Source organism: Capsicum annuum, chromosome 7, assembly GCF_002878395.1.
Source record: "Capsicum annuum cultivar UCD-10X-F1 chromosome 7, UCD10Xv1.1, whole genome shotgun sequence".
Taxonomy (NCBI): Eukaryota; Viridiplantae; Streptophyta; class Magnoliopsida; order Solanales; family Solanaceae; genus Capsicum; species Capsicum annuum.
The window spans coordinates 35544978-35560283 of NC_061117.1; the positions used below are offsets into that span (position 1 = coordinate 35544978).

Below are 15306 nucleotides of genomic sequence, written 5' to 3' on the forward strand. Positions count from 1 at the left end.
ACAAGAAAAGTACTTCCGAAATAATGAGATATACCATGAATATTTATCTCATAAATTATATAAAAAATACAAGAATAATCTGACTTTGATATAATTTATATCTACACAATAAAAATACATGGTATATTTGTACTTCCAACATAATGATTTTTATTTCATAAATATTTATCCATAAAAAATTATGGTTAACCCATTACATTAGAATTAAAAGTACATGACAATAATATAATACTAGATGATTAACATACATGAAACAAAATGAAACATACACGAGCAAATAATGAAATACTTAGTTTATTTAAGAATATTTTGAATTTTGAATATAAGATAGAGAAATATTTGAAAGCAGTGATTATCTTTTCCACTTTTAATTTGAAGATTAAAAATATATCTCTTAAATTAAGGTGAATTAATAATTAGTTACAACATTAACTTAGGAATTATAATTATCTTTTCTGATTTTTTTTAAATGGCTATATATATATAAAAAAACTTTTATTTTTGTAATATTGAAAAAATATTATTATTTATGTAATTAAGTTTTAAAGATGGTCTTTCTATGTAATTTGCCTAAATAAAATGGCAAAATAGACTCAATAGATAGACATAAAGGGCATTTTGGGCCCAATTGGTAGGTAAGAAGGGTATTTTAGACCCAATAGATAAACGAAAAGGGCATTTTAGGCCCAATAAGTAGACGGAGGGCATTTTTACACCATTTTACATAATTGAAGGATATTTTAGGCCCTTTTCCGTATAAAAAAAGCCCTTGCGAGGACTATCAAAATCTCAAGATCCTCTATGATTTAGTGGTAAAAAAAGATCACCTTCAAAACATATTCAAATTTTATCGTTTTATTTTTCAATTGACAATTTGACTTATTTTTGAGCTAAACTGTATTATATTAATTCAATAAAATAAGAAATTAGATATTCAAAACTATATGAAAAACAAATATCATAAATTGCAATGATTATATCAACATAATAATATTTTTTTCTTAAAAATATTGATTAAAATTCATAAAATTTGATTCTCAAAAGTGAAATGTAACAAATATTTTAAGATGAAGGAGAAAATAATTTAATAAAACTAAAGAGAAATTCAACCAATCACAAAGATTCATGTGAAAAATCTTAAAAGGAGAATTATGACAAAGAAATGTCACATGTAAGACTTTTATTCCATGAATTTAAATGTGGGGACTACCAAACTTTTATTCTCCCTTATATATAGTAACTAGTTTCATGAGGTCCGTGCTAAGCCCGGGCCCAAACTTAAAATATAAAAATAATACTCCTTCCGTTTTAAAAAAGAATGATCTACTTTTCGTTTTAGTCCGTTTAAAAAAGAATGACCCCTTTTCCTTTTTAGCAACTTATTAATTTTAACTTTTCACATGGTATGTTTAAGACCGCATGATTAAAAGGCATTTTGTACAGTTGACATATCTTTAATTTAACACCACAAGATTCAAAAGTCTTCTTTATTTTTTTAAACTCCGTGCCAAGTCAAACTAGGTCATTCATTTTAAAACGGAAGGAGTAATTTATATTATATATATTTTTTTACTTTATAATCAGTATATCAAATGATCTACTAAACAAGTCTTCTTGATAAGCTTTCATAATTATTAGAGTTTTTAATCACATAATTGTATAATTTTAAATAAAAAATATTATTCATGATGAAGAAAATATTACCATAGAATTAGAATACATCAAAAAGTTATAAGTAATTCGATATTTTATGTAATGACATAATTTAAAATATTTAATAATTACGCTTCGATAAAAATCATTAATAGAAAAAAAATATTGATATTTTTATAAAATTTGCAAGTATTTATTTTCTTAGTTATAGCTAAAAATAAATTTATTTTGATATTTATTGAGTTTTAATTTTTCTAATAATTTTAGTGGCAATAGCTTTTGCTAATTACATTTTTTTCATCTTATAAAATCATTTGAAAAAAAAAGTCAATGCTTTCAAGTTTATATCATAATTATAATAATTATATCCTCGAATTAGAGCCTTTATATAAATTAATTTGATAAGAATATATAAGGATATTAAATGATAATTAAACTACATTAATAACTTGCTCCTTTCGGTCAATTTACTTATTATATTTCTCTTTTACACATCCCTTATAAGAGCAACCTATCCGTCCCATTTTAATTATTGTTTATACTTTTTCATGTCCACTACGAGAAACAATAAATACAAGATATTATTTATAATACAATAAAATCATAAAGAACTACGAGGTTGTAGTTGAAATCATTGAAAACTTTAATTTTGTAGAAAAAGTTAGCTTGAATATTGTTGATCTAAAATGAAAGGAGTTTTAATCAAATAGTAATCTAACATGTGGCAAGGAAAAATCAATTATAAAAACCCAAGTGGAATGATCTTACCAAAAAGAATAAGGGCGATAATGAAAATATGTAATTAAAAAAATACCATTAATTATCATGTGTAGTAATTTTATTTCACCAAAAAATGAAATATCAAAAAAACCCTTGTGAAGGCTATCAAAATCTCAAGATCCTCTATGCTTTAGTGGTAAAAAAAGATTGTCTTCAACAGTTGTTTAAATTTTATCGTTTTATTTTCCCAAAGACAATTTGACTTACTTTAGAGCTAAATTGTGTTATATTAATTCAATAAAATTAGAAATTAGAAATTAGATATTCGAAACTATATGAAAAACAAATACCATAAATTGTAATGGTTGTATCAACATAATAATATTTTTTAATTAAAACATTGATTAAAGTTCATATAATTTGATCTTCAAAAGTGAAATGTGACAAATATTTTAAGATGAAGAAGAAAATAATTTAATAAAATCAAAAGAAAATTCAACCAATTACAAAGTTCATTTGGCAAATCTTAAAAGGAGAATTATGAAAAAATAATGCCACATGTAAGACTTTCATACCATAAATTTTAATATAAGGACTACCAAAACTTTTATTCTCTCTTATATATAGTATAAAAATATTCATCCTTAACTAAAAGGTCAATTATCATCTGACTCTGACATTTTTTTCTTACCCAGGCTTGGACTACAGTGGTAATTATCAGTCGTTAAAGCCTATTTTCAAAATTCCTAGATCTACTGTTGTGGCAATAGGATATCCCCAGAACTATCTCAATATATTTGGCACGAGACAATTTCATATATCGAAGTGAGAATGAGATTAAGTGTTTTCACGTCTAATCATATTAATTGCAAGCCATGAAAATGAAAAAAATAAATGATAAGAGTACTTCTTTTCCTTCAATATAATATATAGTCTAAAAGCAACAACCCATTAAACACGACATATTTAAAAACATTATCATTATAATTGTACTCAACGACTTGTCATGTTTTGAAAATGATCAATGATCGCTTCATTGGGTACATTTTCAAATGCCCCATTCTCTATGTAACAAACTAAACAATTATTCAAAAAATCATCACCAATTCTGCTACGCATGTCATTCTTAATATATTTCATCAAAGAGAAAGCTCTTTCCACCGTTGCAGTCGCCACAGGTAATATCAAACTCAACTTCACAAGCAAATAAATAAGTCTTCAAGTTTTGTGCAAATTTGTTTTCACCAATTTCTCTGAAAGATCCCCAAGTCTTTTCAAGTTAGAGAAATAATTATTCCCTTGTCGCACATAGTCAATATAATTGTCAAGCTCAAAACTAAGATCCTCAAGCATGAAAGCACTAAACTCATCTTGATAATAGGTAGCAAGTTTTATAATCCTATTTTTATCATAATTTACAAAAGAGTTATCTGGACTCAAACTAGTCATACCAAGAAGTAAATCAATATTCACTTCATCAAAACGATTGTTAAGCTCGGCAAGTTGCAAATCAATTACAACATTAAAATTTTCAACACACAAATGATGAGAATATGTGATACTGGAACTCTTACGCTTTGACTTTTTAAGAGCATAATTCCTATTCATTTCGGGAATCACAATATCATGTTTGGCACAAAATAAAGAAACATTCTTTACCAAAGAATTCCATTAAAATTTCTCATAGATTGCAACTGTCTCTTTGTGAAACCAACAAGGTTCATAGCAGTAACAATATCTTAATCTTTTTTTTTGCAAAGTCATATTTAAATCATGTGTAATTGCCAACACTTTTAACATCAAATGCAATGTATACACAAACTCGTAAGATCTTATATCATCTACTAAACTCTTTGCCAATGATTTGTATTGGTAATTTGAACCCTCCTTAGCAAGAATTCCTAGTACATGAATAATTGAGGAGAATAATTTAATAAAGTCATGCACTATTTTAAAATGGGAACTCCAACGAGTATCTCCTGCCCTTTGAAGTCCAAGTTCTTGATTCAATTCACTTCTTGTATGAACTTCACCGAACATCAATAATTTTTCTGTTTGATCATCTCTAAGCATCTCCCTACGCTTAAAAGATCCTCCAATAACATTCAAAATATTAGCAAGAATATAAAAAAATTGATCTACCTTATGATGCTTCTTTGCAACAGCTACAGGAGTCAATTGTAATTGATGAGCAAACCAATGTACACTATATGCCGAAGGAGTATCTTTCATTATCAAAGTTTTAAGACCATTGAATTCTCCCCACATACTACTAGCTTCATCATAACCTTGTCCCTGAATATGAGAAGAACTCAAATTATGCTCTAAAAGCAAAGAACATATAGACAAATGTATCTTTAACATGAACAATACTAAGAAATCGCTCAATAAGCTTACCTTCTTTGTTAACATATCGCAGAACAAGGGCCATTTGTTCTTTATGAGAGACATCTTTAAAAGTAATCTCAGTTTAAGTCTTCAACAATTGCTTTCAACGTTTTTTTAGCACAAGAATTCACAATGTCTTTTGAATAGTTGGACAAATCATGATATCATTTTGTGGAGCATTTTCTAACACAACTATTTTCACATCTTCCTTCCTATCTGCGTACCACTTTAAGAGATCTAAAAAGTTTTCTCTTCTTGTAGAATTTTCACTCTCATCATGACCTCGAAAAGGCAATCCTTCTTTTAAAAGATATCTTGCAACATCAATGAAAACATTCAAACGAACTCAATATTCATTTTTAGTTTTCTCAGATTGTTTGTCAAAATAAGCTAATATAGATTGTGCTTGATTATTTAAATCAAGCATCATCTTGAAACACCGATTGTGAACACGAACGAGGTAGCTTATGCTTTTTTTCATCCTCACTACCTGGTTTATAGTAGAATCTGGAGAATATGAACTTCTCGCATTCTTCTTTTTGGTACGTTGTTATGAGCAGCTCTGGTGCTCGATCTTAGGTCTGAGGTATGGGTCGAATCATGATAAAGAAGGTTCGGTGGTTTTATAATTCCCAAGCGGAAAGTCGTATGTGAACAAAGCCAAACCAATATGATATTCAATAAGCCCACTTTTTTGAGAGAAAAAACTTCCTGTGATGTTAATATTCGTATTACATACACTGATGTAAGTGGAATCAATCACCTAAATGACATGATTCAACTGCCAGTGAGATTAGGAGCTTCCTGAGAAGAGTAAGTTGAATCATGTAAATAGCATGATTCCAGTTCTTCCATTTAGTAATGGAAGTCATCCGTTGTCACTTTCGTTGGGTATGGTAGAGAGGCTTGAGAAGGTGGACAATCCTTCAGTGAAGTATTTACATCACCCACATGCTTATTAAGTCGTTCTATCCCTTTATTCCAACTTCTGAAGCCATCTATTGTGAAAGAATCACCGACTCTTTTTTTATATCCACCAATCTCATTTTTAAACCAGTAACAACACAAGCAAAAAGCTGCATCTTTTTCAATACTATATTCTAACCATCCCGAATATGAAGTATCAAACCAATCAGATTAAAATGACGCGATTTTCCACCAAAATCTGTTATTGAAAAAATAAAATGTTCATCAAGTATGCAAGGCCCTTTTTGAATGTAATATCTCCTTACTCTATCACGCTGGTTAGGAGGATATTTCGAAATTTATTTTCTTTTAGCAGGATCAGATTCAAGAAAACTCAAATTCAATATTATATCTTTATCTAGTAGTTGAGAAGGATTGACATTGTTGAAAATGTCAGTATGTGAAAGAAAACTTACTGAAGGAGAATCTGGAGTGATTTGAGGCTTGAAAAAATTCGTAATCATCTTGAACTAACTTTACAATTTCAACCTATTTAAATTAAAAAATAATAATTTAACAACTAACAAATAATAAGCTACAACGAAATATTAATAATTATCAAATTAAATGCATTAGAAAATAAAAATAAATACAAATATACGAGAAAATAAGAGAAAAAAATAAAAATAAAACAAGAGATTGTGGGAGAAGAATACTTAAGTAAAATTTAAAATTAGAAGATGACTCAAAATAAGTTTCTAGTCTTAAGAAAGAAAACAATTTTGTGTTGGGATTATCAGTATGATTTAATAATTATAACATTTAAAAAAGGTTTTAACTAAAGAAAAAAGAAAAGAAAACTGAGTAGTTTATTAGAAATAAAAAAGGAAAAGAATTTACCTTAAAAAGAAAAACTCAATTTTTATTTTATTTTAAAATTTAAAAATAAATAAATATTAATCAAAAATAAAAAAATAAAAATGTTAGTATCAAAAAAGAAAAAAACTTTGAATGTACCTTTTTTAGAAAATAGGCTGGCTTTCTAAAAATAGGGGCTAAAAAGAGTAAAAAAGAAAACTTTACTTATTTAAAAGCATAGGCTGAAAAGCCTTCTAAAAATAGGGGTTGAAAAAGGGATAAAAGGGAAAACACGTCCACGACGATTCGAATCCGCGTTGAAGCGCCGGAAATACATAGCTATGGGTTCCCTCTTACCACTGAGTGCTATCCATCAGTTTAGTTATGAGTTCCCATCTTTAAATATTTATAACTTTTAATAATATTTTTCATTTAATTATATATCTTACGATAGCGATTGTAGGTGCCCAAAAATCCACACCCACTATCATAGATCCGTCCCTGTCAAGATTAAATGATTAAATTAATGTTTAAGGATAACATTTGTCAAAGAGACAACCCAACAGAGGTATATATGCTGTGTATATTTCGCCCATAATGATTAATTAGTTGGTTGTACTATGTGTATTCGTAACTTTCTCAATAATAGTGGAGTGTTGTGTATATTTCGCCCATAATGATTAATTAGCTAGCTGTGCTATATGTATTCGTGACTTTCCCAACAATAGTGGGGTCATTTGAACGAATGCTCCTATTTTGGATGGTGTTAAATTTGTCCCTCAAATATGTGATTTTTAAATTTTGCTCTTCTAACATTTTAAGTGACAAAACAATGTACGAAGATATATCCCTGACATTGAGAAAAAATAATTCAATCGGCATTGATTTATATTTTCGTATCATAAAATGACACAAGCTGTGCCTTATAAGGCATAACTAATTCTTACTGAACTTATGTTATAGTGACAAATATTTAGTTTAGAACCCACAAGTTATACCTTAAAAGACATAAATAGTTCCCATATAATTTATGCCGATAGAGGGATAAGTTCAGTTTTAGAAATCACAAAATTATGTCATAAAAGGGATAATTTATTTCTACAAAACTTATGCCTAGCGAATTCAATACAATACACAACTTATGATAGATAAACTTAATTCTTACAAAATATTATGTCAGACAATACAAAAGTTCTCTAAACTTATGTCTTGCGAAATTAGGCCGTAGATAAGGGTTCTTTGCCCCAAAAACTTTCATTAAATGAGTTGCAAGTGCAAAGATTTTAATATTCACCATATTTGAAGAAAAATATCAAGATAAAGGATAATTAAGAAGCAAACTAGTGAGATTTATGTTATTTACCCGAAAAATAAAGACTACATCATAAGGAATCATTTGCGGAAAAAGTTGATAATAATAGTGGTAGAGCCATCAAAATGGGCTTGGCCCTTGAGGCCGGCCCAACCCAATCCACTATTAGGGTTGAGTTGGGTTACGATTTTTGAGCCCATTTAAAACTGGGGCTTATAAGCTCAGCCCAAATCAGCCCGTTGGCCCTTGAAGATTGATTGAGGCTAGGCTGGGCCAGCCCGTGGGCCAAAATACTATTTAATTTAAATTAAAAATATATTGTGAAAAAAAATGTAATACTTAAGAATAATGGCTGTTGAATAAGTTTAATATCCTACATAATATTAACTTATTAAGTGTTAAATCTTAATCATCAAGTATAAATGTTTCATTTCTTAATGTTATTCAATTTAAACATAAAATTAAAAGAAAATTGTAAGAAAAAAGAATTAAAAATATAAATTGTGATTACTTAGTAAATTTTACTTAGTATCTTATACAATATTTTACTCATTTAACATTAAATGACTAATACTAAAATTTTTAATCATAAATATAAAAATTGCATCCATCATGAAATGTTCAAACACTTATTACAGCTATTCAAAATCGATTGCATAAAATTAGCCAAATTCAAATTGATAATATTTTTAAGTGAATTTTAAATATTATTAATTTTTGATATATAACTTTTTGATATTGTTTAATTTATTAAATTTGCATATGAATTAGATGAGTGTTGATGTTAATTAAGATAATTTAATCAATGAATTCGAATGTTCTTGATAATGTATTTTGTTAAAAATATTATAAATCATCGTAGAATTATGTACTTTAAATAATAATATGTAAGAAGTGCGAATGAATTGCCATACCTATTAGTACAAATATAGGTTGAAAAAGAAAATCTAATAAATTTTTTTGTAAAAATAAAGGGCTAACCCATCTCAACCCGCGATCCTATTAGGATTGAGTTGGACCATACATTTTAGTATAAGTAACATAAATATCAACATTTTTGGAAGTAATTACACTTTCTCCCACTTTTTTAATTACTTTACTCTCTCTCCCTGTTAATATACATAGCATAGCCGACATATACATAGCATTCAGTGTATATGTTGGAATTTTTATAATATGTTTAGAGAGTTGAAATTTTTGTAATATTGGAAACATAAGTTGTGTATTTGTGTAATTTTTAGTATATTTTAAGACCCTTTAAAGTGAAGGGCTAGCCAGTCCTAGCCTATCAAATTCTTTGACCCGTGAGGCTTGGGCTGAGTTGAGTTGGGTTGGGGCAGTCCATTTTGACAGCTCTAAATAGTGGATGGGTAGAAAGATAATTTGGGCCTCACGGAACTAAATTTAGGCCTGGTTAATTGGTGGGCAATGCCCAGGCCCAAAATAAGAAATATTTCCTCAAACCCTACTACATAAATTATGTTAGCAACACTAACTCAGCGAGCTGTCTAAGAAGGAACAGAAGCTGCAGAGAGAAGAGACGCCGCACAAATCTTAACAGGTAAATCACTTTCTACTCTGCTTACTTTTGAGTTTACCAGATTTTTTAGAGCATTTCAAAATGAATTATCAACTTTCTTTGAGCTAAATCATTATCAGATTTTTAGTATTTTATGCGAATAATTATTTTTGGGGTTTAAATAATAATCTAGAGTTTTTGTTTTGTTGAAATAGGTTTAGATAGTTATTTCTGCTTTTCTCTGTTCAGGTTTTGTGTTATTTTTTCTATTTGTTTGTTTATTTATTTGTTGGTTTTGGTCTATTTAATCCACTGTTAGTTTTTTGTTTTTGTGGTAATTGATATCACTGACGGGTCGTTTGGTATGAGGGACAATGAATAATAACCCCGGGATAAAATGAATTAATTAGTCGCTGGATTATATATATAAAATCAAGCGACTAATGGCCATGTACTCCTTTGAGGAGGTTTAATGAGCTCGAGAACGTGTAATGCTCGTTGTGTGAGGGAACGTTAAAAGCATTAGGTTTGACATTTTGAGAAGCTAAGTTGCTCGGATTGTCCTAAAATGTTGCTGAACCCGTGTTGGATTCTCCGAAGATGGGCTACTTTAGAAGTATCCAACATTCACCCGATGACTTTTTTGTAGAGTCCGAGCAACATATTGGAGAAATGAGTAGATAAAACACTTATTGGAGAAATACATTGTCATGTAGGATTTTGTATAGAGTGTGGTATTTTTGAAGGAGCTGAGTGTGTGTTTGCTCATGCTATTTCTTGGCATATGTTTCGTGATGTAGCACATTAAACTATCTGAACATCTTTTGAACAAGCTTTTCTGGATTCAACCCGTCTATCTTGTTTTTTTTAATCTGAAAGCAAGTACGAAACTCTTATCAAGATGTGTTGCTTAACTTTTATTTCTGGGCTCTTTCCATATAATAGATAATAGAGACATGGGTGAGGGAGGTGTACCAGTTCCTGAGTCTGTATTAAAGAAGCAGAAAAGAAGCGAGGAGTGGGCCCTTGTAAAGAAGCAAGAGCTTGAAGTTGCCAAGAAAAAGAATGCTGCTAATCGCAAACTGATCTATAATAGGGCTAAACAGTACGCCAAGGAGTATGCAGAGCAGGTAATTACAAGCTCGATTCCCAGTAGACTATGCTGATTGTTTTTTTTTTCTCTATTATTGAGGTACTTATGAGTTCCGATTTATGCGTTTAGGAGAGGGAGTTGATCCGTTTGAAGCGTGAGGCAAGATTGAAGGGAGGATTCTATGTCGACCCAGAGGCGAAGTTGCTCTTCATCATCAGAATCCGTGGGTAAGATGGCTGTTGGATTGTTTGATCCATGTGATTTGATGAATAAAGTCTTGTTTTGACTGTCATTTCAAATTTTTAGGATTAACGCAATGGCTCCTCAGACAAAAAAGATTCTGCAGCTTCTCAGATTGCGACAGGTAATTTATTGATGTTTCCTATTTAATATGTATAAAAATCCGTAAGAGGATAGTACGGTCTGGAGGTCTTGCATTTGCGTAGAAGGTTAGTAGTGAGTAGAGTGTTGTCTTGCTTTCGGATGGTTTAGGCTTGTTGCTGTCTGTCGTAGAACTAGTCGAATCCTTGTAGTTCTTTCTTATGATATCTATCATCATATGTTGTTATTTCTTTTTTTGTGTTTTGATTACCATTCTATTTTGCAGCTGTTATTGTTCCTTTCTTATAGGCTCTTGTTCTCTTTCCTAATACTGCAATGCTTTCTTCACTATTCTCTTCTTCTGTTACCTGGATTTTGTTGCACTTGAGCCGAAAGCCGAGGGTCTCTCGGAAACAGCCTCTCTACCTCCACAAGGTAGTATTAAGGTCTGCGTACAATCTACACTCTACCCTTCCCAGACCCCACACTTGCGGGGTTTCACTGGGTATGTTGTTGTTGCTGCTTCAAGTTTTAAGCTGTCTCATGTCGCTCAAAAATATGGTCTACCTTATGTATTGTTTGAATCTATTTTCCCTTCTTTGGTTTCCATGCCCCTTATTAGCTTAAGAGACTCAAGTCGCTCAACTTGGCTGTGGATTGCACCATTATTATTGTCATGTAGTGTTCTTTTCAACCCGAAAGAGATTTAGAGTGGCATTTCAACTTCCAATTTCAACTGTTACTGTCATGCCAAGACAAACCTTGACATTCAACTTTGAGTGGAGGAGCGGATTCATTGCTTCCATTTTCTTATCATGTAGGACTTTGCATTATTTTGTTGATTCATTCATTAAACTTTCTTATCATGTAACCTTGCCCGATTTGATCCTAAGCCGCGTGATAGTACATGATTGGACTGCCATTTTACTTTGTGCATATTTTACCCTTTTTTTTTTTTGGTTATTTCATTATTTCCGCCAGTGAATTGTTACCGTTACTGAGTCTAAGCTGTGTTGCGAAAGGACATAACCAATCTATGTCCAGGCATTACAGCTATGTTCTTGTTTTAGATAGCCGGTTACTGTTCTTTTGGGGATCCTTGCTGAAGATGTGTAACTTACCAATGAATTGCTTTTAAACTTTTGTCATTGAATATCTGTTTGTTTTTTCTTTATATGAGTCTCTCTTATTATTCATTTTCTATTACTTCCCTGGCTCATTTCGGTCCGGCTAATGAGATGAATATGTGCTATGCGACAGATCTTCAATGGTGTCTTCCTGAAAGTTAACAAGGCCACCGTGAACATGCTGCATAGGGTTGAACCATATGTTACATACGGGTATCAATCTATTTGTTTTCTCTATTCCCTTTTGAGGTTGATTTTGATTTTGGAGTTTCACTGTCTGTTATTGATTGAATGATGCATCTCGTTAATCTTTCCAGGTATCCCAACTTGAAGAGTATTAAAGAATTGATCTACAAACGAGGTTATGGGAAGGTAGACAAGCAGAGAATTCCTTTGACCGACAATGCAGTCATTGAGCAGGTTTGTGCACAATTTATTTGAAATCATAGTATACAATCAAACCTCTCTTTAACATGAAAAATTGAGTCTAAAATGAACTTGGCCATTATATAGAGGTCAGACAGTCCCCAAAGCTTTCAAACAAATGATTCCTTAATTTCTTCTGTTTTTCAACGAAAGTCACCTATGTTGCAGGTTTTGGGCAAGCATGGAATTATCTGCATTGAAGATCTTGTCCATGAGATAATCACCGTGGGACCTCACTTCAAGGAGGCTAACAACTTCCTATGGCCATTCCAGCTCAAGGCACCTCTTGGTGGACTTAAAAAGAAGAGAAACCACTATGTTGAAGGCGGTGATGCTGGAAACCGCGAGAATTTCATCAATGAGCTCATCAGGAGGATGAACTAAAAGATCTCACTAAGCAACAGTTTTGTTTCCTTAGAAGTTTGTTTTTGGTGTTTTGAACTGTTTGTAATATTGAACTAGACTCTCAGGTTTTGTTCTTGAGGTTAAAAAATTGGTCTTTGGGTCTGGTTTTCTCAATGTTCAGTATTAAAATGGAAATGTACTTTCGATTAATACTGGAATTTTCTTGTGTTTACAGGCCATTTCCTATACAAGCCCACCCTTTGGCCTTATTACCTGGGAAGTTTGTAGAAAAGCTAAACTCGTCTATTTTTCCAAATGTGATGTTATTTAGGCGTTTTGCCTTTTTCATTTTGAAATCTGAAAATATAGAAGGCGAAATAATTTAGGATACCCTTGTACTTTACTCCATTTGTAAGTTAAAGACTCTTACTCATCACTTCGCCAAATGAATCTTTAAAACTCATTGATAAACAACATTTTATTTACCTTTTTTTGGGCATGTCTTCTTATGTGTCATATTTTAACAAAGAGCATGTAAAACACATTTTAGGGGCGTGAAGCTTTTTGAAAAAGCAACTATACTCACTTTTTGGTCTTTATAACAACGATCTTCTTCTCCAATTATTCCTACCCCATTGTTACTCAAAATTTGAGCTCTTTTTTGCCTCACAACTTTTTTTCTCCAAATTTCTTCTCCATTAATTCTTTTCTTATTTTCGTAGTTAGTCTTCTTCAGCTCCTTTATATCCTTCATCATTGATCGATTTTTTCTTCAAATTTTTTTTAGTAGATCATTTACACTCTTATTCTAAGACAATCCTCCTCCTTCATTATCAACTCTTTGTGCCAGTTATATTTTGAGATACTCACATAAATATATTTATGAAATGGACTTCATAATGATACCAAATCAATAATTACATGAGCTACAAAGTATTCCATGAAGACCTAATACTTCATTTTCATACAAGAGGGAGGACAATGATAATTAAGATAATTTTTTCTGCATATCAAACTTAACCATTCCGTGATAATTCAGTTGCCATATTAAGCTATATACTTATTCTAAATTTCTCAAAATTCGCTTCTGCAAAATTTCCACCCATCTAAACTTTTTTAACACACACATAGGGAAAGCAAAAGAGGAAAAAAGATTTTGAGTAATCAATTTACATTAATAACAACTTTTAGGATGTAAAACTAGCAAATAAATTCAAAATTGTATGTTTTAGAAAGAACCCTTTTGCAACATTTGTAAAAACACCAAAAGATGTATAAAATAATATTTTAGGGGGGAAATTATTACTTGTGTGTGAGAGAACAAGAACTAAAGAATTAAAGAGCAAGAAATTTAAAGTCAGAGAAAAATTCTTAAATTTGAATATTTTGGAAGTGAGTTTTTATATTGGACTACAACAACAACAAAAAATCCAGCGTATTCCCACAACGTGGAGAATGTGATGCTTTGATGGGATTGGAAGAAGAAGAGTGACAAATATTTCAAAATGTGAGAGATGAACCAAGATGGAGAAGAAAAGTCATTTTAGATTTTTTATTTCCTATGTGATATTATTAAATGACGTGAAAATAATGTGTGCTCGATTGTATTACACACAACATTGAGCAGGCAAAAAAAGAATTTAAAGTACAATGTTTCAATTGGCAAAATAGTGAGCAGAAGGATTCAGCTTACAAATGGAGTCAAGTACACAAGTCTTTTAGATCATTTCACCAAATATATAATAGCATAAAGTAGTTTTTTTTTTTCAAAGCGAAAGATTGATATTTAGAAATTGAAGTTGTGTTCGATCATGAAATAAATTTGAGTTATTTTTTAACCTTTATGGATAATTTAGAGTGAATACTCTCCTTTCATTATACTAGTTAAATCGCACGTGCCTCACACGTGTAACATTTAATTATTTGAAATTAAATAATTTTATCTATTGCGAAGATTTTTAATGAAGTGTAAAAATTTAAATCACTTTTCAAAGATTCTTCACACTTTAATATAATAATGTAAACATAGACGGTAAGCACATATATGTTTTACCACCAGAAGTTTGAAATGGTTGATGGATCATCGTGTTTGCGTTTGCCATGCAGTACCTCTTTTCTTGCTGCCAGAGGCTAAAAGTGACTTATATATTTAAACCATATTTGTGATATAGTTTTTTTTTCTTTTCTTTTTCTATATATTTAAAGTTTTTTCTTATTTTTAAAGTCAGATATTTACATAATCATTGATTATATTCTTATTACGTACTTAAACTTTTAAAAATTTGATATTTTAAAATTTTTTCTTATTCTAATGCTTTTATATTTATATCTAATTTTTTCAAATCTTCTTAAAATCAAATTTAGTTGATTTAGGAAAAAAATATTAGTTGTCATTAATTCTGATGATTTCTAATAAGGAATGGTTTTACCATAAATATATTTAATTGATTTTCAACTCTTAAATACTAGATAGTAAAAAGACGTTTTTGTATAAAGGAGAGACTTTTAATGAAGGACAAAAAGTTCAAACAACATTTCTAAGGCCCTTCACACTTTTAATATATTATTATTATTATACGCGCCTCAAGCGTGAATTTTATTTAATGAATTCAATTTGATAAAATCTCTTTGATGTTAT

General features: G+C 30.4%; 2 protein-coding genes across 2 annotated transcripts; one reads left to right on the forward strand and one right to left on the reverse strand.

Annotated features, from left to right (window-relative positions):
- Positions 1-3366: 3366 nt before the first annotated feature.
- LOC124885707 (zinc finger MYM-type protein 1-like) lies at positions 3367-5843 on the reverse strand. The gene is made up of 5 exons (XM_047393956.1): positions 5782-5843; positions 4950-5075; positions 4771-4849; positions 4196-4668; positions 3367-3589 (listed from the first exon to the last, which is right to left on the reverse strand). The coding sequence occupies exons 1-5, from the start codon at positions 5841-5843 to the stop codon at positions 3367-3369; spliced, it is 963 nt and encodes a 320-aa protein (XP_047249912.1).
- A 3402-nt stretch (positions 5844-9245) lies between these two features.
- Positions 9246-12900, forward strand: LOC107855212 (60S ribosomal protein L7-2). Its single transcript, XM_016700204.2, has 7 exons — positions 9246-9398; positions 10302-10486; positions 10579-10676; positions 10756-10813; positions 12031-12110; positions 12215-12317; positions 12492-12900. Exons 2-7 carry the CDS (start codon positions 10313-10315, stop codon positions 12705-12707), a joined length of 729 nt encoding a protein of 242 aa, XP_016555690.1. The 5' UTR covers positions 9246-9398; positions 10302-10312; the 3' UTR covers positions 12708-12900.
- Positions 12901-15306: the final 2406 nt, after the last annotated feature.